At 41.4% G+C, this 23,906-nt stretch overlaps 3 protein-coding genes and 1 long non-coding RNA gene across 8 annotated transcripts in view; 2 read left to right on the top strand and 2 right to left on the bottom strand.

The window, feature by feature from the left end:
* The window catches only part of MDN1 (midasin AAA ATPase 1), a 94,045-nt gene extending 77,486 nt beyond the window's left edge, over positions 1-16,559 (top strand). The window contains exons 86-102 of the mRNA XM_042824606.1: positions 261-430; positions 663-806; positions 2,378-2,513; positions 3,134-3,462; positions 3,704-3,865; positions 4,266-4,367; positions 4,572-4,773; positions 5,417-5,584; positions 7,402-7,559; positions 9,320-9,409; positions 10,683-10,798; positions 11,395-11,569; positions 12,512-12,585; positions 12,680-12,794; positions 13,763-13,826; positions 14,419-14,561; positions 15,601-16,559. Of these exons, the coding sequence (XP_042680540.1) occupies positions 261-430; positions 663-806; positions 2,378-2,513; positions 3,134-3,462; positions 3,704-3,865; positions 4,266-4,367; positions 4,572-4,773; positions 5,417-5,584; positions 7,402-7,559; positions 9,320-9,409; positions 10,683-10,798; positions 11,395-11,569; positions 12,512-12,585; positions 12,680-12,794; positions 13,763-13,826; positions 14,419-14,561; positions 15,601-15,789 (2,537 nt within the window). The 3' untranslated portion in view covers positions 15,790-16,559. The remainder of the gene's footprint in view (positions 1-260; positions 431-662; positions 807-2,377; positions 2,514-3,133; positions 3,463-3,703; positions 3,866-4,265; positions 4,368-4,571; positions 4,774-5,416; positions 5,585-7,401; positions 7,560-9,319; positions 9,410-10,682; positions 10,799-11,394; positions 11,570-12,511; positions 12,586-12,679; positions 12,795-13,762; positions 13,827-14,418; positions 14,562-15,600) is intronic.
* On the bottom strand, positions 8,722-16,732 carry LOC122163444. Of its 2 annotated transcripts, XR_006169947.1 has the most exons (4): positions 16,604-16,732; positions 16,098-16,207; positions 9,479-9,569; positions 8,722-8,909 (listed from the first exon to the last, which is right to left on the bottom strand). It is a non-coding gene; the product is annotated as an uncharacterized LOC122163444 (long non-coding RNA). The 2 variants fall into 2 exon arrangements; XR_006169942.1 differs by lacking the exon at positions 9,479-9,569.
* Positions 16,733-16,779: 47 nt separating this feature from the next.
* LYRM2 (LYR motif containing 2) lies at positions 16,780-20,150 on the top strand. 2 transcript variants are annotated; one of them, XM_042817111.1, is made up of 3 exons: positions 16,780-16,838; positions 18,163-18,303; positions 18,767-20,150. In XM_042817111.1, the coding sequence occupies exons 1-3, from the start codon at positions 16,794-16,796 to the stop codon at positions 18,845-18,847; spliced, it is 267 nt and encodes an 88-aa protein (XP_042673045.1). In that variant the 5' UTR covers positions 16,780-16,793; the 3' UTR covers positions 18,848-20,150. The 2 variants fall into 2 exon arrangements, with proteins under 2 accessions (XP_042673045.1, XP_042673054.1); XM_042817120.1 differs by lacking the exons at positions 18,163-18,303; positions 18,767-20,150 and adding an exon at positions 17,169-17,737 and having other exon boundaries at positions 16,790-16,838.
* Positions 20,151-20,679: 529 nt separating this feature from the next.
* Positions 20,680-23,906, bottom strand: part of ANKRD6 (ankyrin repeat domain 6) — a 110,528-nt gene continuing 107,301 nt past the window's right edge. For all 3 annotated transcript variants that reach the window (XM_042817080.1, XM_042817097.1, XM_042817087.1), the window contains one exon: positions 20,680-23,045. In XM_042817080.1, coding sequence (XP_042673014.1) covers positions 22,471-23,045 — 575 coding nt within the window. In that variant the 3' untranslated portion in view covers positions 20,680-22,470. The remainder of the gene's footprint in view (positions 23,046-23,906) is intronic.

The raw sequence follows: 23,906 nt of genomic DNA, 5'->3' as shown, positions 1-23,906 counted from the left end.
GTAAGGATTGGAGAATTAAAATAATCCACATTTTTAGCATTTGCCACTTGTTAGAAGAATGCTGTGTCTGTCTGTCTGTCCAAGAGAGCACGCTGAAGTATCTCGTTACATCCCTGCTCTTCTGGGTGTCAGTGCATGCATGTCTTGTTCTGCATTGCTCCATTAAATCCGTAGGGTGATGAATTTCAGGTGTGAAATGTGACTGCTTGTTTGTTTGCTTTATCTTCTCTGTACTGAGACATATCCTGAACTATACACAGAAAATGATGAAAAATCCGATGAAGAGGAAGAGCTGGATAAGCAGATGGGAGATCTTGATAACGCTGAAGCTGATGATAAACTGGATGAGAGGCTTTGGGGGGATGAAGATGATGATGATGATGAAGATGCCAGTAGTAAAGCAGAAGAAACTGGGCCAGGGATGGATGAGGTAAGGAAAAAAGTGATAGGAGAAAAAGTATCAAGGGAATTAAATTCTCTTATGACCCAAACAAAGAATTCCCTTACATAGTGGGCTTTTTGGTCTTGGAAAGGGATCATTTGAGTATGTCCTAAATTATTTAGTGTTGTCTTTTTTTTTTTTAGGAATTGATGTCTTGTTTATTCAGATGTTGGGAAGCAGGTAGCATAATTGAGGTTTCTTTCGATTTTTTGTTTAATAGGAAGATTCAGAGCTTGTTGCAAAAGATGACAATTTGGGTACAGGAAACAAAGATAATAAAAAAGAGCCTCCCAAGGATGAAGAAACAGAGAATCAAACAGAAGACGATGAAAACAAAGAGAAAATCCATGAGCAAATAGATGAGGTAAAAATTATGTGGACTACAGGAAGTGTATTGTTGCTAAACCGTGTTGTTTCTGAGTAGTTCATTTCAGAGTCAATAATTGACCACATTGTATCATTACATGTGTATTTTCTGAGGTGTAGCCCAAGAATGATTTTAGTTGCACTAATCTGAATGTGTAATGGCTTCCAAAACAGGCTTTACTCTGAATTGCCATTTTGATGGAGAAAGCTAGAAAGTCCTTGATCTGTTGTGAGTAGCAACAGAAGCATTCAGTGGACTCATCCCAAAAATCTGCCTATCGTATCCCTGAAGATTCTATATAGCATGCAAGAGTGCATTTACCATCTGCAAGCATTTAGATTCTGTCTTTCAGGAAAATAGTATTATGAGCACCAAGTATGCTGTTTGAAAGAAATACCAGTGTATATAGATGATGGTAGTTACACCTTGGTGAGCAGCTGAAATCCACTGCATCTCTCATTCCCCCTCCTCAAAGGGATAAGGTGACAAAACACAGTGGAAAAAGCCTCAAGGATTGAGATAAGGATATGGAGCTCACCAGTTACCACCACGGGCAAAACAGACTAATTGCAGGGAAATTAATGTAATTTATTGCCTGTTATTAACAGACTAGAGCAGTGAGAACTAAAAACAAACTAAAAACACTGTCCTCTTACCCACCCTCTCCTACCTCCTCCCTCTGAGGGGCATAAGGGAATGGGGGCTGTGGTCAGCTCATGATGCTTTGTCTCTGTCACTTCTCCATGATCACTCTCTGCCCTGCTGCCCCTCCCACGACGTAGTTCTTACCCGACTGATCCCACATGGGATTCCCACAGGCTGCAGCTCTCCCAGCACTGCTCCAGCAAAGCTCTGTACCATTGGGCCCAGCCTTCAAGCACTCTTCCAGCACTGCTCCCCCAGTCTACAGTTCTGTCCCAGGGCTGCTCCTGTGGGGGCTGTCCATGGGTTGTACGCCCTTCGAGCCACATTCACTGCTGCACTGTGGGCTCCTCTGTGGCTATGCAGGGAGATGTACTCTGTGTAATTGCAATGGGCTGCAAGGGGATGGCCTGCTCCTCTGTGGGCCTCTCCAGGGCTGCACTGAGTTGCTGCTGTGTGCCTGGAACTCCTCCTGCACTGACCTTGGTGCCTGCAGTGCTGCTTCTCTCCCATTTCTCCCCTCTCCCAGCTGCTGTTATGTAGTTTTTCATTTCTGAAATCTGCTCTCCCAGAGCACACCCAGCATCACTCATGGTTCAGCTCTGGCAGCTGTGGGTCCCTTTTGGAGCAGCTGGAGCTCTGCTTTGACATGGGGCTCTGCTCACAGGGGTCACCCATGCAGCCTCCTTGATGCCAAAACTGTACAATGTAAACCCAGTACAGTAGATGCAGTTGCAAAAAATAATCTTTCCTGCTATTATACATGTGACTGTGTATCATTAGAAATTAATTTTTAATTGATCAGAATGTAATACCGTGTTCAATATTTCTGTCCTAGAGAATTGAGTTATACCTTATTTCTCATCTTTGCCTTTTCCATCACTTACTATATAGTCTGTCTCTTTTTCCCCATCTTTTTCTTGCAGAGAGAGTATGATGAAAACGAAGTAGATCCTTATCATGGCCAGCAGGAAAAGCAGCCTGAAGTTGAACCTTTAGACCTTCCTGATAACTTGAACCTGGAGAATGATGAGAAGAGTGATGAAGAGAAAGAGGGTGAAGGTATAGCTGAAAATTTCTGAAGGTTCCCAGCTGAAAACTAAGTGGAAATAGCGAGGGGAGAGTCAGACAATGAGCTTTATTTTTCTATCGAGTAGAAGGGTGGTGGTGGTAGAATTCTGTTTAACAAAAAGTTAGAATTTCACTTCTGCATATTAAAATAAACCAAAATACCAAATGCAGTTCAAAACATAACATTGCAGCATTTTTCTTTGCTTACCTTTAATGCACGCAGTAGAAAAGTTTTTTTCCTGTGATCTAATTGTTAAATCCTCATTCTAGAAGCTCCCTGTTTCATTCTTCAGTTACTTTTGTATTTTCAGATTTTTTTTCTGATACCTGAAAGCATTTGCACTGAAAGGCAACTGACCATCAAGAATATTATATTAAACTTGGTTAATGGGAATGCATTGTTTTGTATTGTTAGCTACTGATTGCAACACTTAAAGAAACTATGTGCTGTAGAGAGCTTGAGATTCTACGTATGGAAATCTCATCATTTTCTTTATTACCATTTTTTGATAGCCTGCTTAGGTTTGTTCTGATCGTGTGGGTAATATTCCCTGTTTCTGTACTTCACTGAAAGTTTTGTATACCTTTCTGATTTTTTTTTTTTAATTCAGAAGAAGAAGAGAATGCTTTTGAAATAGATGACAAACCTGCTGATTTAAATGAGGCAGAGAATACGGAAGGTCAGAATGAAGAGAATAGTAGTGAGGCAGAAGGAGGCGATCAAGATGCAGAACCTGCTGAAGAAGGCATTGCTGAAGAAAAAGAGGAAAAGGAAGATGAAGGGGAGAAAGATACTGATGATCAAGAAGAAGAAAATACTGGGAACACTGAGGAGGCAGAAGAGGAAGAATCACAACCACCTAGTGAGGAAAAAAATGAATCTGCTGAAGAGGAGAAAGAGAAGGGAATCCCTACTGCCGACCAAGGCCTTCAACCTCAGGTACAGAGTCATAAATAAAAGCTTGTGTATTTTTTTTTCCCTATATGAGACTGACAGTGTTCTGTGTTATTTCGTGACAAAATTGATATTGCAGTGGATGTTAGTAAAACTCATTAGGAAGATGAGAGATCTCCTTACTACTAAACTGGTGTATTTCTCTTACCCGCGTTCCTGTTACCAGTTTGGCTTTCTGCTTCCCCATGCTTTGTAGAACGTTCAAATAAAACTGATCTCATTTCAGCAAGAGGAGGATAAAGATAATGCAGAGATGGATGAGCAGGTCCCTGAGTCTGAGGAGAGAATGGAGCATGAAACACAAGGGCAGACTGGGCAAGAAAACCTGCAGAGTGACAGTGCTGTAGAGCTAGCTGGAGAGGCTTCAGAAAGAGACCAGTCCAAAGAGGTAAGCTACATGGAATTGTATGAGCTAGAAACGCTGGACTTATGTTTTTAAGCTGTATACGTTTAAGCTGACATACGTTTTTAAGCTGTAATCAGAAAACTGCTGCAGTATTTTAAGAATTGTGTCCAGGACTCAATTTTCAGAACATACAAGTTAACTGGGGAAAGTAAACTGGAAAAAAAAAAAAAAAAGAAGATGCCTTCCTGGCAACGAAGTGTGTGTTCACAGTTTAGGCTAATTCTTGGTCTGTGGAACTGTCTCTGTGCCCTACACAAGAATAGAGTTTGCAGTTGTGAGCCGTTTTTCATTCGCGCCAGAAGGCAACACAATGTTTCAGTTTGATTTCTGATGTTTGTCTGCAACCTTCTGAGTTACAGTTGCAATTTTTTTGGTTTCTCAGGAATATGGAAGTGGAGCTGCAAGCGCAAATCAATCAGAAGGCCATGAATCCACACGCATGGCCCGAATGGCTTCTGAAAAGCAAAGCATGAAGAATACACAGGTTAATCTCATTCTTTGATCCTTTTAAATCTTCTTTTTCTTGATTTCTTGTTTTGTTTTTTTTTAAGCTTTGTACTTAATTTGAATGACTTAGCCCTACCTGTTTGCTGGTTATTATAAAGTTTCTCTTGGTTAGAAGTCATGTTCTAATCTGTATTTGGCTGCACATCACATGAAGGTCATGGTAGTAATTTTTCTCTTTCAGAGTTTCAAGAGGAAACCTGGTCAGGCAGACAATGAGCGCTCAATGGGAGATCACAACGAGCGCGTCCACAAGCGACTGAGAACCATCGAATCCAGCAGCGAAGCAAAGCAGAATACAGCTCAGTCTAAACTAAAGGTGGAGGAGGCTGATGCATTTGAACACATCAAACAAAGTTCTGAATGCTACGATGCACAGACCTATGGTATGTGGTGGTATTTCTGTGTGTAAAGAGTTGTCATTCCAGATTCAAATCCCAAAGCTCCTATTTACTGTAGTTTTATTGCAGTACTTCACCCCTCCTCCCTCCAGTTATGTTTAATATCCTTTCTTTGCAAGACAACACTATTTCACTATGATAAATGTTATTCTCTGGTGTAATCAGGTTCAGGCTAATGATAATGTATTTGAAAATATTGAACTTCCTCATAGAAGTGGGATTTCAGCGTTCTAAACCTATTTAAAATTCTTTCTTTCCAAATCTTATCTGTTTTGAAGCCCATATTGTTACCATGCTTGCGAAATACAGCGTAAAGCAACAGGTTCCTTATTCTGTATCAAACTGATGATTCTTTGAAAATATTCCTCTAAACTAAATTTAATTAAATAAATTGCTTTCTATCAAAGTAATGACTCAAGTTTAGTCTTCAGATTTTTCAGAGGAATAGCTGTTTGACACAACGTGGAACAGAACAGTGAAAGATAATAACAAATGTTTCAGAGAGAAGCCCAGATGATTTCTTTTGAAGATCAGTAAAGATTATATGTAGTGGCCTCAGAATGTAGGTTTTTTGTAACTATACTTTTTCATTCTTGTCTCCTTAATGATTCATGTTGCCTTTGTACAGACGTAGCTAGCAAGGAGCAGGAGAAACCTATTATGCCTCTCGAAGAAAATGAAGAGGGAGATCCTGAAGATACAGCTATGGAAACAGAAATGCAGAACGAGGATCTCCAAGCAGTGGACATAGAGGAGCTGAAGCCAGAAACAAAGTCTACTGCCACTAAAAGTTCTGGTACATTAACTTAAAAACCATTCTCAGTGCAAGCTGACACGCATGCTTAAACATGCACATAGGTATTTATTTTCATGTGTAGTGGATTCATCTGTCTTTAAGACTAAAACATCTGATTGTAATTGATGTTTCTGCAGCAGTATTCTTACTCTGGCCAGGTAACTGGTGTTAGCCTCTTCCTAAGTTGGTGAAGTGACAGAGCGCATTATTCTTTCCTTCAAGCTAATGATCTTTGATCTTCATGTACTTCTATGAAGAAGTGAAAGGGAAGCATTTTTTCAGTATGTTAGACACAGTGGCAGTTCTCTTATTTACTACATAAGAGTAGTCCTGTGTCATCAGCCACAGCACCACAGAGCTCAACTTTTTTTAGATAAGTTCTGACAAATCTTCAGGAGGTTGAGGAGCTGAGCTGGTCTGAGCCAAGTCAGGTGACATAGCACTGAAGTTGTTCTTGTGTCACTACTTTCTTTCATAAGTGCAAATGAAGTAAAACAAAACTGAATTGCCTATCAGTATTTAGTTTTAGGCAGAAGTCACTGTAGCCTGGAACTTCGAATGTTCTGGGTTATTTATTTTCTTTATCAAACTATGCAAAAGCTGGATAGAGGAAATTGTTTTTGCCAGCCTGGATTCACCTGCTGTCCTCCACTCTCTTCAGGTATTCACTGTGTTGGAGAGGGTCCAGAGGAGGGTCCCAAAGTTGACTGGAGGACTGGAGCACCTCCCCTACAAAGACAGGCTGAGAGGGAGCTGGGCTTCTTCAGCCTGGTGAAAAGAAGGCTGCAGGGTGACCTCATTGCAGCCTTTCAGTACCTAAAGGGAGCCTACAAACAGGAGGGGAATCAACTCTTTACAAGGGTAGATAATAGAAGGACAAGGGAAATGGTTTTGAGTTGAGGGAGAGAAGATTTAGTTTGGATATCGGGGAAGTTCTTCATGGAGGGAGTGATGAGGTGCTGCAACAGGCTGCCCAGAGAGGCTGTGGATGCCCATCCCTGGAGGAGTTGAAGGCCAGATTGGATGGGGCCCTGGGCAGCCTGGTCTGGTATTAAATGGGGAGGTTGGTGGCCCTGCATGTGGCAGGGGGGTTGGAGATTCGTGGTCCTTGAGGTCCCTTCCAACCCAAGCCATTTTATGATTTTGTGATACTCTCTTCACTAGCAAGCCTAGCCATGCCATGGTATGGGCATGTATGTAATCAGTCTCTGTTTTTTCCACAAAATCCTATAACACTACGTACTGAAAAACAGAGTCTTGATAAACAAGTCCATATTTTTTATTCTTAGAATAATTATTTAAAAGTTGTTGAAGGGTTTGGTACAGCAGAAGCAAGAAAAAAAAAATTCTTTAGTCCAGTGCTTTATTTATAAACTGAATTCTGATTTGCAGAAAACTGTTCCGTTACAAAGTGGAGAATAAAAGACAAGAAATGATGGCCTTTATCTTGTGATCAGTTCTCAAACTGCTTTATACCTCCTGTCACTTTGTCAGAAAAGATACATAGGTTGAGAAATGTGTATCACTGGTGGAATTTTCAGGCATTAAAGATTTGTTCACTAACACTTTGTTTCTTCTGTAATATAATTACAAGAGAAAATAAGGATAAGCATATGGAAATGTGTTTATGTGCTTGGAGCTGCAAGCCTTGGATTCGCCCTGTTCCTAGAATTGTCTGAAATCTTGTGCATTTCTCTTAAAAGTGCTCTTCTGAGAATAACAGAGCAGTGTGAGAGATGTTCTAGGAGTCGAGATACAATATTGGTTTCTGTATTATGTGTGATCCATGGGGATAGTGATTAATTCTGTGATTGTAGGACCAGGTGAAGAGGAGTCAGAAACCCCAGTTTTAGACTCTGACGATGCCAAGGACTCTACAAGAGAAAAGGTACCACAGGTGACTGAAGAGAAGCCAGAGAGAAGCAAGGACTCTACCATCCATACAGCCCATCAGTTTCTGATGGATGCTTCCCAGGTATGATACTCAACATGTCTCTCCTTGCAGCTACAGTAATAGAAACTGCTTCTTTTCATTGATCTGAGTTAATGAAGCTCTGTGAACACTGAAGTTTATAATTACTTTGATTCAGACAATTCAGTACCTTGCTGTTGTTTAATAGCAGAATGAAAAATAGCACAAAACCAACTACTGTTTAGACAAATGAATGATGCCTTTAAAAGGGAAATTCCTCCCTGTCCTTACATGGGAAGATCCCATCCTCACGCCTTGAAAGAAACTTCTTGTTTTGCTGTCAAGAACTGTTTTGCTCAGATGAATCTACTGATAAAACATTCAACTGGAGCGGAAAGCTATGGGGCACGTGTGACCATAAAAAGGGTTTAGAGTGATGAGAGGGCTGTGCATCAGTGACTTTAATAATACTATTGTAGACAATAATTCAACCTTTTTGTTGCAACGTGCTGCTTCCTCAAGGCTGATAACAGACATTCTAGAACTTCTGTTAGCCTTTTATGAACTTTGCAATTCAAAACATGCTGTTATAACCTAGAAAAATCCTAGCATTTCACATAATAGCTGTGGAAACCACATTTTATCATAAAGTTATGAAATAGAGGTAGTTGGTGGTGTAGAAACAGTTGATGAAGTAAAAATTAATTCTTTTTATGTCTGTTTTTCAGAAGTATTGAATTTCCATGCTTATAAAGTAGTGTCCTGAGTACTAGTGCTGGCAGAAGTATTTTACTCTTTCTGCACACACCACAAAAAGGAGCATGTGCCAGCTATGCCAGATATTTCTCCCTTAGTGCTAAATGTGATAGCCCTTTGGGAAAAGGCTACTGAATGCAAGAGTGTTTTGCTGTTGTCAGAATAGATAGATGCTTCTCTTCAAATTGATAGGCAAATCCTGAAACAGGAGGGGGAGCTCTTGCAGCATCGGTTGAAGGGTGAATGAGAAACATGAATGGGGTAAAGTGCAAGTTCTCATCTTTCAGAGAGAAAGCTCCCTCCATGTACATTATTTCTCCCTTCCTTAAGCCTGCAGTAGGTGACCAGAGGGACTGCTGCTGCTTCTGACAGAATGAGAAGTTATTGGTACTGTTGGATTTGCATTTGTAGGCTTATTTTTCTCAAGCCGGTAAACCTATGGATTATGCAGACCTTACATGAGCTTAAAATCAGGAATAGAAGTCACTTGAAAGTACAGTAAAAGTTGAAAAAATGTATTAAAGCGTGAGTGTCCTTTAAGAGAACAACTTACCATACAGTATTTGACTTACTACACAGTACTTGATGCCAGGCCAAGAGGAAGTGTCAGTTGATTCTTCATAAGTGCTTTGAATGCAGACTTTTTGAAAAAACAACCTGTAATTAAGTGAAGCAGTTTCAATTTTGGAAGATAATGCCCGTGTAATATTAAAAGGTTTGATTACACTGTCATTAGATCTGATGTCTGTCAGATAGTTCACTCACGTTATTCTGAAGTTCTGTATTGTGTTATTTTCAGTGTCTATTACAGTGTGCCCAGCTCTGTTTGTATGTTGATCATGTCAGGTGTAGGAATCAGCAGGAGGTGTTTATTCTTCCTGTATGTGGAAGCTAACCAGTAATGGTGATTTAGAATGGATTTTTCATTCAAGTTTTTCACTTATTTTTGAGTTTAAAGGAATAGGAACAATACCTCTCTTGCTATTTTATAGTCTGATAAGATTTGGGGATCACCAGATGTGTGAACTTATTTTACCATCTCATAAATCTCATGACTGTGTTTCTAGCACATTGTTAGAGATCCAGAAGAGTTGAGAAAGGAGCTTGAAAGGCAGTTGGAAGCTTGGCAAACACAGCAGTCTGGAAGTCCAGAGGAGGTTAGTGACCTCATTTTACTGTAAATGCTTTCTTAAGTATCCTACACTGCATTATTTTATTTTACTTACTGTTGAAACATTGAGGAAACCAAGCAGGCTGGAATCCAAATACTCTGAATTGCATGGTTTAAAAGTTGATTTTTGTTACTTTTAGCATAATCTGAAAAAAAAACACCAAAACAGACGATTCTTAAAGCAGGATTCAGATCTTGTTTTGAACATGCTGTATGCTATTTGTGGAAAGCTACACTACTGGTAACAATAGAGAACCTAACAGGCTTTATCATAGAATCATTTACATTGGAAAAAGCCTGTAAATCATCAAGTCCAATCACTGCATAACACTACCAAGTCCACTGTTGTGGTTTAACCCAGCTGGTAGCTGAGCAACACACAGTCATTCACTCACTCCCCCTTCTTCCCAGTGGGATAAGGAAGAGTTCCAAAAGGAAAAAAATACAAAGTAAAAGTCATGGGTTGAGATAAAGCTGTTAGTAAACTGTTAAGTAGAAAAAAGGAAAGGGAAAATAATTATGACAAATACATATATATTTGTGTGTGTATTATTATATATATATATGAATTTATGTAATGAGAGATGCACAAGCAATTGCTCACCACTCCATGACTGATGCCCAGCTAGCCTCCTGAGCAGTGGGAGAGAATTGGATGATCTCCCAGCCCTTTCAGAACTCCTTCTGCATGATGTCACGTGGTATGGAATATTCCTTTGGCCAGTTTGAGTCAGCTGTCCTAATTCTGTTCCCTCCCAGCCCTTCATAAGTACTAGCTGAGAAGCTGGAATGGCTTGGCTCTGTACAGCACTGTTTAGTAATAACTGTAAACACTGATGTTTTATCAACATTGCTTTTCTTCTCAAACCAAAACATAGCATCACACCGGTCACTCTAAAGAAAACAGTTCCATCTCAGTTGAGACTAGCTGAAACCAAACCATGTCCCTAAGCACCACGTCCCCATGGCTTGCCTTGCTGTGAAACCATCTACAAGATGGCAGCCATTGCAAGATTTTCCCATATTTACAGCAGTGCTCGAGTTTCTGGAGGGAATGATCATCGCACAGTGTGGTTTTGTAGCAGCAAGCAGCATTCTAAGTTGAATGCAATTGGTCATCTCTACTTACAAGGCACCCAAATAGTTTCAGCTGATATTCACCTATTAACTCCTCATTGGTATGCAAAGGTTTGTGCTTCCCCACTTTTTGGTTTTGCATAGTTCACTTTTATTTCTCTCTGTGATATATGATGTTTTAGGAGAAGGAAGCAGCAGAGTTGTGGCAGAGGTATTTAGTCTTGACAGCTCCTCTGTCACAGCAGCTTTGTGAACAGCTACGACTCATACTGGAACCCACTCAGGCAGCCAAGCTGAAGTAAGTTGAATCTTTCTGAGATTTCTTTCAACTCTGGTTTTTTTTGGGAGGTGAGATTAAGTTAAGTACAGCTGCAGCTCAGTGTTGTTCCCTGTGTTACAGCAATTATTCCTATTTGCAAATGTATTCATTTTACTTCTGTATTAGAACTTCAGGTGTTTTGTGTTGTTTTGTTGTTTTTTTTTTTAATATAGAATACAAGCATTTAAAGTACATATCCTGAGGACATTGCCTCTAGTCTTTTTTCTTCTGTGCAGTAGTGATCAAACCAACTTAAACCTGAAATGGTGTTGAGTCATAGATGTTATTAAATAGCAAAACGTATGTTTTTCACAGACTGGAAGGAGCATAAAGGCTTCTCTTCTGTTCTGGGCATCTTGGGTTAAGAATTTAAAAGCACTGAACATCAGTCTTGCATTAGAAGTGTGCGTTGTTTTTTTATCTATACCTAAATATGGATATTTAGAAATATTTATTCACATATCAAAAAATTAATGTAAAATATTGTGTTTCGTTGCATAGGCCAGGATCTCTGGAACGAGATATTTGCTTTAAAGTCCCATAACTATGCCTTTTCTTTTTTTCTTGGCTTTCAGAGGAGACTACAGAACAGGGAAAAGACTGAACATGCGCAAAGTGATCCCATATATTGCCAGTCAGTTCCGAAAAGATAAGATCTGGTTGCGAAGAACCAAGCCTAGTAAACGACAGTACCAGATTTGCTTGGCTATTGATGATTCCTCTAGTATGATAGACAATCACTCCAAACAGGTGAAAATAAAACCTTGGAAGGATTACAAGGGAACTGCCCCTGCCTGATGTGCTGTATGACACAGAAGTGGTGGCTGTTGGAAAGCCCAAGAAGTGGTGGTTCTAGGGCAGTTCTTTTTCTGGTCCATGGGCTTGAGCCCTTGTGATTTCACGCCTCAGAGATTGGTTGCTAAAAGGCCAGTGAATGTTAACTGAAAGAAATTTATTAGACAAAAGGTCCTTTCTGTTCCTGACAGAATACTGAAGTTTGTCTAGCTGTGCAGGATTAAATATTAGTTCATGACAGATCTCTTGTAGATCTTTATGACACATGCATGTTTCCTTCAAAACGGTTACTTCAGTGTTATTTCACTAGCCCACCTGAGGTGGCATTGCTATCTAAATCAACCAGCATAAATCCTCAGATAGAATTGGTGTATTTTTATGGCAGTGGCTCTCTCAAGTCTGTAACAGGAAAAATAATAGACAGTCTGTTCATTTGTTTTACTAGATGATGACAAACAATTTTTTTCAGTACCTGAAGGAGGGCTACAGGAAAGAACACAGGGGACAGGCTCTTTAGCAGGGTCTGTGGTGACAGAACAAGGGGAGGTGGTTTCAGAGTAGAAGAGGGAAGATTTAGATTGGATATAAGGAAGAAGCTTTTTACAATAAGAGTGATGAGGCACTGGGACAGGTTGCCTGGAGATGTGGTGAATGCTCCATCCTTGGAGACATTCAGGGTGTGCCTGGATCAGGCTCTGGGCAAGCTGATCCACCTGTGGTGTCCCTGTTCATGGCAGGGGAGCTGGCCTAGATGGCCTTCAGAGGTCCCTTCCAACTCTAAGTGTTCTATGATTCTATGAATTTCAGTAACATTCTCCGTATTGAATACTAAAGGAAAAAGTTGGAATAGCCCATTTTTTAACTTCTTGTTTGTTTGTTTGTTTGTTTGTTTAATAGCTTGCATATGAATCCCTGGCAGTCATTGGGAATGCACTGACTCTTCTAGAAGTGGGACAAATTGCTGTGTGTAGGTGAGTTTATTTTATAAGTTGATTCTTTCAGATTTCAGAGGGGAATGCAAGTACTGATTTATTGTTTGTTTGTTTGTTTATTTATTTCCCAAAGCTTTGGAGAAACTGTTCAGCTGCTGCATCCCTTCCATGAACAGTTCAGTGACCAGTCAGGGACACGGATACTGCGCCTTTGCAAATTTCAGCAGAAGAAAACAAAAATAGCTCAGGTACACAAAAATGCCTCCAGGGCACCAGGTTTGCACGTTTGCACTGTTTGCACGTTTTGCCCCAACAGAAGCATCAGCTGTTTGGTGCTTTCATGATCACTTTGCAATTTTTTTTGGTTGTTTATATTTGTGTGTGTGATGACTCGTCAGGTAACAAAATGACCACAGTAAGGATTTTTTTTTTTTCCCGCTTTCTATTCTGATTTGCATCACTTTTAAGCATTCATCTTTCTCTGTTTGTGTTTGGTCTCAACCTTTTAAGGTATAAAGTATTAATCTTGCTCTTATCAGTGGCCCAGTGACAAACCCCATCAAAGCCTATGGGAGTTAAAGAGGTTTTCATGACATGGATTCCACTGTAGGAATAGGAAGGAGCTTTGCTTGTCAGTCTTGAGTGTTTGTCAGACTGGCTTGTTTCCTGAAAAGAGCTTTGTATACTGATAGTTTCTGGACATCAGCAAAGTATTCTGCTTTTAGCAAGGTATTTGCATTCTTACCATTCCAAACTAGAATAAGATGTTCTATATATGGAAAATGGGAGACCAAAATACCTCAAACATAGTTTTACAAATGGCAAAATTTGGCTGTATTTGACAGTTGATGTCTTTTTAATGAAGTATATGTAATTTAGATACTTTTGTTGCAAGTCAAAGCCAAAGAAACAGTATATTTTTTAATGACATAATTAATCACTTGAACAATTTACTCAAGTTTTGATGGCCTTATTAGAATTGGCATTTTTTAAATCCAGGTAACTGTGTTATGTGACATGTTTTCTAAAGATTCCCTAGTTCAAAAGTATACATCAAGTTTGAACTTGAGTTAATACAAGTAAATGCCAAGAAATGAGTCTGTGTAGGTGGCCAAGCTAAGCTATTTTGGCATTTAAAATACAGAAATGTATTATTTTAAAAAGCTACAATATGCTTATTATTTTATGATAATTTTCTCTTCTCATTTGTTTGCAGTTTCTAGAATCATCATCAAGTATGTTTGCTGCAGCACAGCAGCTGTCTCAAAACATGAATCCAGGTAAGCCTTTTTTGTGACTGTTCTTGTTGCTGTGTCAGCAGAATGTTCACTACAGTCCTGAAGTAGTGCTTTGCCAGAAAGGCTTGCAAGGGACACAGGCATGTTTGTTCAGATTCATCCAAAAGTAATCCCTTTTGTGCACTCCAGCATTCCTTTGTGATGTAGAACAACAGGGAAACATCCTTCAAAACCAGTCTTTGTCCAGAATGAAATGCTAAGTGTAGACACGCCTGTAGATACCTGATTTTGAAGTAGTTTTGAACTCCTTCCATTTAATTGCAGCAGCCAGTTGTCAAGAAAGACAATGCTGTGGCTGTTTGTTGGGTATTTTCTATGTCTTTCATCTTTGTTGATGGTACTTAGGGGTTGGTTCTCAGTGGTTTTTATGCAGAGGGGAGAAAACTCCTTTCTTGACCTACTCATAAGCAGCTTAATGTTATGTCACAGATTTCTATTGGATAAAGATTTAAATTCCATAGGAAAATTGAGGGGTTTTCCATTATACTCATGGAACTAGCAACAAAGTAGTCTGTTTGCTTTTTAAATGGTTTACTTTTAACTGGCTAGAATTTAAAATATTCTTTGTGCTCAGAAACTGCACAGCTGCTTTTGATTGTCTCTGATGGAAGAGGCCTCTTCTTGGAAGGCAAGGAACGAGTGACAGCAGCAGTCCAAGCAGCTCAGAATGCCAACATCTTCGTTATTTTCGTAGTGTTGGACAATCCCAATTCCCGGGTAAGCGTGTGAACAAGGGAGAAGTATTCAAGTGATGTGAGTGAGAAGGGAAACAAATTGTTTTCTTGCCTTTGTAGTGCTTTACAACTGTGTTATCTTTTGCAGAAGTCAAACATATTTAGGCCAATTTCAGTTTTTCATTTCTCAAGTCATCTAGGATTTCTCCCAATTGTGACATTCATCCTCTTTTATATTAAAGAAAAAAAAATCAGCTTCCATATCACAAAGTCTAAATAGAAACTGCCATCTTAATGGTTGTAGATTTTCTTCACCAGAGAAGTAACTGGCAGGCTGATAGATTCAGAATTTCAGAGATGGTTTGTTCTACCTCAGTTTTGGTTCACATGATCACTTCTGACACCAGTCTCTGCTTGGCATGAGAGCTGGAGCCAGAATGAAATTAAACATCAGACAGACGAGGTGTGAGAGCTGTGCCTGAATTGAGAAAGCTGAACTCCATATTTAATATGCAGTAGGAAATAAGTGGTTTAGATTTCCTTGGCTGGGAAGCTGAAATATCTGCAAGCTTTTCAGCAACGCTCTGTCATGTAAGCAAACTTGAACTTTATTTTGAATTATGTGGTGAAGATTCTAATTTTGTAGTGAAAGTTCTCTGCTTACACTTTTTAATTTTTCCCATAGGAAACTCATTTGCTCTATTTATTGTTGGGGAAAAAAAAAAAAAGCAAAACCTTTCTTATAAGCAATTATGATGCTCTGATTAATCCTAGTTATGATGGCAAGCTAGAATTTTGAGTAGTGAAATGCATTTTTCACTAGAGTTATTATTAATTTTCTGAACTGCTACACTGAGCATCTAAGAAGCTCCTTTATAAGAAGCACAGTTGGAATTTAACCTGATAAAAACACTGAACTGCTTTATGTTAAGCTTTTGATTTCATTTATCGTTTAACACAGCTTTTAAGATTAAAACTTTTTATTAATGTTTAATTTAAGAGAGGTGAAATTACCTCATTTTTCAAACATTTATAAACAATGCATGTAGTTCAGCAGTCCTGTCAATTCTTTTTTTTTACAGGATTCCATCCTGGACATTAAAGTACCTATATTCAGAGGACCTGGAGAATTGCCCGAAATCAGATCTTACATGGAGGAATTTCCATTCCCATTCTACATGATCCTGAGAGATGTAAATGCTCTTCCAGAAACTCTCAGTGATGCCCTCAGGCAGTGGTTTGAACTGGTGACTGCCTCAGACACCTTGTAGACAAAGCAAGTACCTTACTGCTGCTAAACTGCTGAAATACATGGAACAGCATTTCGATTGGAGGGTTCCTAGGAATCTCTTCGGACAGGATTAAGGCACAAGAGCTGCCCTCTGGCTGTCAGCCTAAAAACAGAACGGTCCATATGTATTCTCTCACATTTGTCAGAGATTACTCAGTGGTGAGACTGTTCTTCTTTCATTGGGTATTCCCTAAATAATGTAAAACTTTCTTTGATTTCTTTTGTAATAATTTAATACTTAAGAGAAAAACTGTATTGCAATGTTCACAGGGGTAAAATAATTCGTACCAGTATCTGTTGCAATAAATACCAGTCTTGCTTCTTGGAAGGCATTTCTGTATGAGAAGTACTTGAGCTGTCTCACAAAAAGGGCTCTTCAGCTTCACCCAGGCAGCTCTCTGGGAGGCAGGCAGGAGGAATGGGGAAAGCCGGTGGTTTTAAACAACCAAAAAAAAAGAAAAAAAAAAAGTAAGTACTTGAATACTTGAAAACGTTCTGCAGTTAAAGCAAATCCTGTGTAGCTGTGGCCGATTTTTGTCTCGATAACAGCAACAGGGAGCTCTGTGGATCAAGCCATACGGTAATCCCTGCGCTACCAGGTGACACTGTGAAGTCTGCCTGTGTCCGAGGCAGACATTGAGGGCGTTTTCATTGATCAGATGTCTTTAAGCACGGACATGGTTTTTGTTGCAGAAGCTATGCATCTTATCTAGTCTGTACTAATAAAAAGGTACCGCTTTGTAGTCATGAGGTCTGTCCTGTCCTTTCTGTTGAACAAAGCGTGAATAAATTACCGAAATTTGCCACAGAGCATTCTCTTGCAGTGCACAAATCTTGAGTTTCCGTGTGAAGATGTAACTCTGTTTTATGCAACTCCAGCACCCGCTGCCTTCACCCCAGTGGCGCCGCCGGGGACGTGGCGTCGCAGCAAATGGCGGCCGCTGCGCCCCGCCCGCCGGCCCGGAAAAGGCGGAGCCGTGCGCCATGGCCGCCAGCCGCCTGCCGCCCAGCGCCCTCACCCTGCGGCAGGTACGAGCGTGCGGCTCGGGTCTCCCCTCGCCCGCCTGGAGGCGGCACGGGGGGGCAGAGCTTCGCCGCGAGTAGGGCGGGGGGTTCGGCTGCTGAGGCGGCGCTGTGCTCGCGGGCAGCTCTCGGGGTCGGAGAAGCGGAGTGGGAGCGCTACGCTTCCGCAGCGGCCGCTGGTGGCCTGGTGGGTGTTGCGGTCCAGCGTTTAAATGTACGTGCGTGTCCCCGCCGCGGGGAGGTGGCTCGGCCGCTTCATGTGCAGTTTGTTTTTTTTTCCCCGAGTATAGGGCTAAGGGAAGGCTGTTTTTCTGTGTGTGGATGTTGGTTTTGCAGTGGGAAACCGATGGGGAAGGCAGAGCCCTGTGCTGGAAGCAGATGGCAGCAGCGAGGTGTGGGAAAGGAGCTGGGGTTGTTGGTCAGTGTGTGGCTGAACACGAGGCAGCTGTGTGTCCAGGTGGCCAAGAAGACCAACAGCAGCCTGGCTTGTACCAAGAAATGGTGCAGCCAGCAGGAGCAGGGAAGTGATCGTCCCTCTGTACTCAGCTCTGGTGAGACCGCAGCTCCAGTACTGTGTTCAGTGCTGGGACCCTCACTGCAAGACAGACATCAAGACTGTGGAGTGCGTCCAGAGAAGGGCAGTAAAGATGTGAGGGCTCTGGAACACAACGACTTACGGGGAGCAGCTGAGGGAACTGGGATTGTTCAGTCTGGAGAAGAGGAAACTCAGGGTGTCCTCATTGCTCTCTATGATGACCTGAAAGGAGGTTGTGGTGAGGTGGGAATTGGCCTCTTCTTTCAGGTAACAGCAGTAGAATGAGAGGTGACAGCCTTAAGTTGTGCCAGGAGAGGTTTAGGTTGGATATTAGGAAAAATTTCTTCTCCGAAAGAGTGGTGAGGCAGTGGGACAGGCTGCCCAGGGAGGTGGTGTGGTCACCATCCCTAGAGGTGTTCAAGAACCGTGTGGATGTGGCACTGAGGGACGTGGTTAGTGAGCATGATGGGGGTGGGCTGATGGTTTGACTAGGTGATCTTAGAGGTCTTTTGCAACTGTGGTGATCCCCTGATTCCATGAACACTGGAGGTGGCTGCTGGCACCAGGAACACCTTGGGCAGTAGGCACTGAGGTGGTGGTGGCCTCCCTGCCTGGGATGGCTGCAAATGCCATAGTGAGTTTGGCTTGTTTGTCTGTTTGTATGAAATTTACGTTTCTTTGGTGCAAACCAAAGTAAAGTTAGATCCTTTACAAGGGAGACAGGGAGCTTTGCACTGATCTCAGAGCAGTGCAGGGCTGTTGGCACAGGGCTGCAGGCTGACCTCTGTTCTGCAGTTCCTGAGGCGGCAGCAGGTGCTGCAGCTGTACAGGAGGATCCTGCGGGCCATAAGGGACGTCCCTGCTGAGGCAGACCGCCGCCATCTGCAGGAGTGGGCGCGGGAGGAGTTCCGGAGGAACAAAGATGCTACAGAAGAGGTGAGGAGTGGGAGCTGGCAGTCCCCTGCCATGAGCTGTGCTCCAGGCTGTGCTGTGGTTTTGTTTGCAAGCATCACAGCCAGGCTTGCAGGAACCTGTAAGCATCCTTTTGTTCCTTGGTGCTGATGTTCTTTTTCTCTGACTTCAATTGTAAGCAAAACCAAACACAACTGGACAGCTGGGTACATGAACAGAAATTATGGAAACCTTCACATTTCTTGTGTGCTTTTTGTCCTCTGCTTTCTGCTTAGTTCCTTTTTCTGAGCAACGCTTAAGGAGTTGGTGGCTGAGTTCTGCAAAGCCTAACAGTACTAAGGTAAATGTAATGTTGGTGGAAGTACTGCTCGTTCTGATTAATTATTCATTGTTGTTTTTTTACCCATGTCAGTGACTGAAGTCCTTGCAGTCTTGTAAAACCAGTGTATGTACCTGCAGTTCAGGAGATTCAGTTTTTGTTTTCCAGGATGCAATCCGGATGATGATTACTCAGGGCAACATGCAGCTGCGGGAACTTCAGAGAGCACTGAAGTTGGCCAAGTCCTGAGTGCGGTTGTGCTGACAGCTGGACTTTCATCTGCTGCAAATAAGGACAGTATTATTTTTGTCCAGAATGTGGTTATAATAGCAGCCTTTGGTGATGTCCTGATAATACCTGAAGGTAGATCTACCACAGTGGGTTTGGATTGTTGTTTTTTTTATTTTCCCCTTCTTGGCTCGTTTACTCTTCAATGTGGAAGTCACTCAGAGACAGAAGGCCTAAAAGAACTGAATGGATAATGGAGCACGTCCTTCAGGAAAAGCAGAAAGCCCCCAAAATTACAACAGCAGTATTTTGCTAGAGAGATGAAAGATAAATAGAAGCCTGTTTATTTTGTCTCTCTCCTGCAGTGGTACCTCTGTGTGGTAACATCTGTGGTGGTAGCAGCCTTTTCTCTACAGTGCTAGGGATTTCTTTTTTATGAATTAAGAGAGCAGAAGTATATGGGATAAATAAATGAAAACCAAAGATGGTAAAACAATGTTTCATCATATGTCTTTTTTTTCTAATTCTTCCTTTCTGTGGAAGTTACTGTGGAATGCTTTCCTATGGAGTTTATTTGACAAAAGATGTGGCTCTGGCAACCGGTGAGAGTGTTGGGGATTGTATAGTCAGAAGCCTTTCAGCTTCTAAATCAGTCAGTGAAAGATATGTATTTATAAATATTTTGCTAAAAATTTGTATTTTGTTAACACTTTCTGGTAGAGAGGCAGGGCTGCCACGCACCCACTGGATCAGGCTGCCCAGGGTTCCATCCAACTTGGCCTTTAACTCTTGCAGGGATGGGGCATCCACAGCTCCTCTGGGCAGCCTGTACTGTCCATCACCCTCTGGAGATGCCTCCACAGATTGGGCATCCACATTCTCAGTGTAAGCGTTATAGTTTTGGTTCTCTACAGTTGATATTTAGTGGGAGAAAAACAAACAAGTGAAAATGAGCATTTTCCTTGTGGTATCCATAACTCCATGAACTGTGCACTCCTGCAGTCCTTGTCGTTAACGCGATAGCTTTACTGAGACGAGAGACATAGGGAGCCCATTTTACTGCTGCTCTTTTAGACAGCTCTTTTGTGCTGTTCTGCTCTCTGACGTAACTCACAGAGCCATTGTTCCCAGGTACAAACAGAAGTTTCATTCAGAAAAACAAGTCATTTTTTTCTAGTTTGGTCTCTAAAAAGATGTTTTTTTTTCAAATAGTACTATATGAAAATCTGTGCTGGAAGAGCCAGTAGTGACCAGCAGCCTTTGACAGCACATTCTTTTAATGTTGTGCTTCAGCAAATAAACCAGAAAAGAGCAAATGACATAATCTGTATTGCTTGTTCTGTTACAGAAAAAGTCACAAGGACATCCCACAATCTCACAGGTCAGCCTTAAGAAGTATGATTTCAAGTTATTAAAGCAGTAGAAGTCAGGATTCCAAAATCATGCTTTGACTGCACAAGGTTGCAGTTCTGTCATAATGACAATCCTGAGTGTTGTGTTCTTGTCCCAGCTGTTGGTAAAGTGACTGATGGTGTTGTCTGGGTCCCTAAAGTTGCTTAAAGAAAACTGGATGTCTCAGAATTTCAGAGGCTGTAGTGCTGGTTGAGCTTGGAGCCTGGTGAAGTGGTGACATCTGTGATAATGCAACTCCAACACATATAAGGATCCTTCTAGTTCCTTCTTTAGCAGGTTACTGTTGTCTGTACTGTAGCTGGCAGGTCTGGCTCCCAGGTTTTATAGGCACAGACACAAAGGCTTAGAATTGGAAATCCAGTTCTCTGCTTCCTCCTCTGATTCAGGTGAGGAGACTTTGTTTTCTCTGGACAGAAAACACTGCCACACAGGAATTCTGAGCAACATTTATTTTAATTACTTGGCAAAACAGTCACTTTATCAAGGTGATATAAAACTTAAATAGCATGCTTCTGTGTTTCTACAGTAGCTTAAACAAAATTGTAAACATATGAAAGTGTCTATATGACTATGGAAGTCAGAGCAATCAAACTAGTGTTTCCATAATACACGTACACTTTTCTTGATAGTGCATTAAGAGGAATTTGTTTAAAATATTGTTATACAATTTTTCTTTGTTTTATACATCTGCTAGGACGACAAAAAGCTTAATTACTGATTTGTTAATGGTATCATCAATACTGAATTTTGTATTGTTTTTAGGGCTCCACGGTATAGAAAAAAAAAAAGCCTTATTTTCTCCTTGGCATAATGGTACCATCTTGTTTCAGAATTGGTTTTGTACAGTTGTTCCACTGTGACATACTCAGTAAACTCATATCAAGAGACTCTGATGGAACCTTCCCAGAGACATGAGGAGGAAACCCCACAGGGATGCAGATACGAGTTTATGGTGTCTCTAGTTTATGCAACACATAGCACACCAGGACTCAGATACAGATGATGAATTTAGTCAACCCAATTGAAAACAACACTCTGAATTGCAAGTTGGAGGCCATCAGCTTGGCCAAAAGCAGTCATTGCAAATTTGTTCATTTCTTTTTGTTGTTGTTGCAAAATATCCATAAACGTTTAAAAACATTGTTGAGTTCTATTTTGTGGAACTGTGAAATCTATGATCTACAGATCCACCAGGGCCCAGCTTTAAAGATACACAGGGAAAAACAGAGCAGAATCATTCAGAGGAACAAGGGCAGAAAGTCTTGACAGAGCCCATGGGAGAAAATTGTGACCCTTCAGAAAAGAAACATGCATACAGGGAGCCAAGCTTTCACCTCTTTGATAAAGGACTTCTTTCAGACTTCTTCAGTGTTAGTATAGAAGTCAGACATTTGCTGCTTGAAGGAAAAGAGATTTCTGTAACAATTATGCATAACAAGTACAGCATAGTTACAGTGAAGTATCTGTCATCCATGCCCTAAACAAAACTCCTCCAACAGTGTAACCAGCCGCAGGAAGCTCTGCCAGTATGATACCAGTAGAACAGCCTCATTTAGCATTTGTTTTAATAATGTAAACCAAAAGAAAAGCAACATGGCCACAGAAGCCTACTGAACAGGACAATTCACCTCGATGTCTCACACAATGGGAGCCTGGCCTCTGCCAGCAGGAAACCTGCATCATTCCCCTGCGTTACGCTTGTAATGCGAGGTGATTCTGTAGTATCTCTCCAAAGGCCCTGGGAAGTATCTGAAGTAATATCAATAGCCCTTCATCACTGAGGAATCACTTCTGACCGAGTCGAAAGATCTCGCCCTCCTGGACTTATTTTAATGTCAGTACCACATCTACGTGTGGCACGTAGTGGAACCCAGTCACATATGACCTATGTGGAAATAAGAAAATTCCCTTTTCTGAAAGCAATTTTGGTTTTTAATGCAATTTGTTTCCAAGCAGCACCTGAAAATTGAGAGTGCGATAATGAACGGACTCTGGGAAATAACAAAGAAAGGATCTCATTTGCAGCATCTCAGTGTCATCGGTACGGTCTGAGTATGAAGTCTCCTTGGTTCTGGAGTTTCCAAAGTTACTTCTATCCCTCCCCAAAAAAGAGCATTTTGCTTGGGTGTATCAGGCACTACAAATATGTATCAATATGTATCGATACTCCAGATTCCTGTGCAGGTTCCAAAACCAGTCCCTGCTGCTTGACTTGGCCTGCTTGGTGAATGCTAGCTTTCTTTCTGCATCTTAGTCCTTAATTTACTGAGCTCCTCTTCCAAGCTTTTGATATGTTCCTTAAGCGCAGCTTTGTCCTGCTGTGCTTTCTGATTAGCTTGGCACCTGGCTTCTTCAATCTTCCGTTCATACCACTTCTCCATCTGAGTGGAAACAGCCTCAAAGAAGTACTGCGTAATCTCCAGTGCCTGTGAGGTGTCTCTGAGCGCGGGGCCCAGTGACTGGCCTACAGGCAGAGTGGAGTGCTGCTGCTCCTGGTTCTGGGGCACCCCTGTGTGGTGCAGAGCTCTGTGCCTCGACTGCCCACTTTTGCTGGATTTCTTTGTCTGAGTTCCTTTGTTGAGGAAGTAGCAGCTCTGTGGTTCCGTCTTTGCAGGTTCACTCAAGGGCTGCAAAGCAGCTTGAACCCGAACATGTCTTGATTTGGACCCCAAAAGTTCAGAGGAGGGCAGCTCCTGCTGGAACCTATGGAATGTGCTGGCACTAACGGCTTTGTCCTTTGGCCTGACATCTTGAGCAGGGACTGAAGACTGTACTGGTCCAGCAACAATTAACTGTTGCTCTGCACCTATAAAACAAAAATATATATTTAGAAAAGCTCTGAGCACTTTAGTATTCAAAAGTCCTTGTATTCTAAGGTGTCTGGTCTATGGTGCTATTTCCCATGCATCATACTATGCATACGCTGTAAAGGCTTGTATTAGTTCATCACATTATTCTATTGGCTGACCATGAAGATAAGAGAAAAGAGACAGAGAGAGAGAGGCACTGCACAGACTACTGCAGATCAAAGGTCTTCACAAAAGGACACATGCAAAGAGCAGGCTAGGTTCCTATAGTCGTATGTGTCTGCTGATGTTTATCAATCCCATCCTTCTACAAAACTTGGAACCCTATGAATTTTGCCAAGACAACAACTTCTGCTTACGCTTACGCTAGTTCTACTGCAAGATCTCTACAGTCCTCTGCCTTTTTTGTCTAGTAGGGTATCATCATCCATGTCCGTGCTCTTTAAGTCATGTTTTGGGGGGTTTATACCATGTATATTAAAGAAACTCTCCTTGGATTTGGGGACATGAGCTGGAACTGTGCTCTTCCTGTTTCTTTTTTCCTAAGGAGCTTCCCTGATCAGAGAAGTTGTTTGAACCAAGGTCTTGCAGGTCCTCAGGTGGTCATGATCCTTGAATACATCTAATGTTCTCAACTATGGTGTTTCTTTTCCAGTTCCATAATGAACTAATAATTAAAAAGTGGAAAAAGATTTATTCTGTAGCCCTATGATTTATATACTAACAAGGGAAGTGTGTATTTCAGTTTCACATCCTTGGACCCTACCATTACTGGATCCACATATCTGAAAAGCACTTAAATGCAATACACTTTATCCAGCCTACTGAAGAATCTGTGCATAATTCTGACTGGGAAGCTG

This window comes from Centrocercus urophasianus, unplaced genomic scaffold (assembly GCF_019232065.1).
Source record: "Centrocercus urophasianus isolate 14NV4802_14NV808 unplaced genomic scaffold, USGS_Curo_1.0 seq_10, whole genome shotgun sequence".
Lineage (NCBI taxonomy): Eukaryota > Metazoa > Chordata > Aves > Galliformes > Phasianidae > Centrocercus > Centrocercus urophasianus.
The sequence above is the reverse complement of the archived record's forward strand: the minus strand, read 5'-3'. Positions and strand labels throughout refer to the sequence as shown.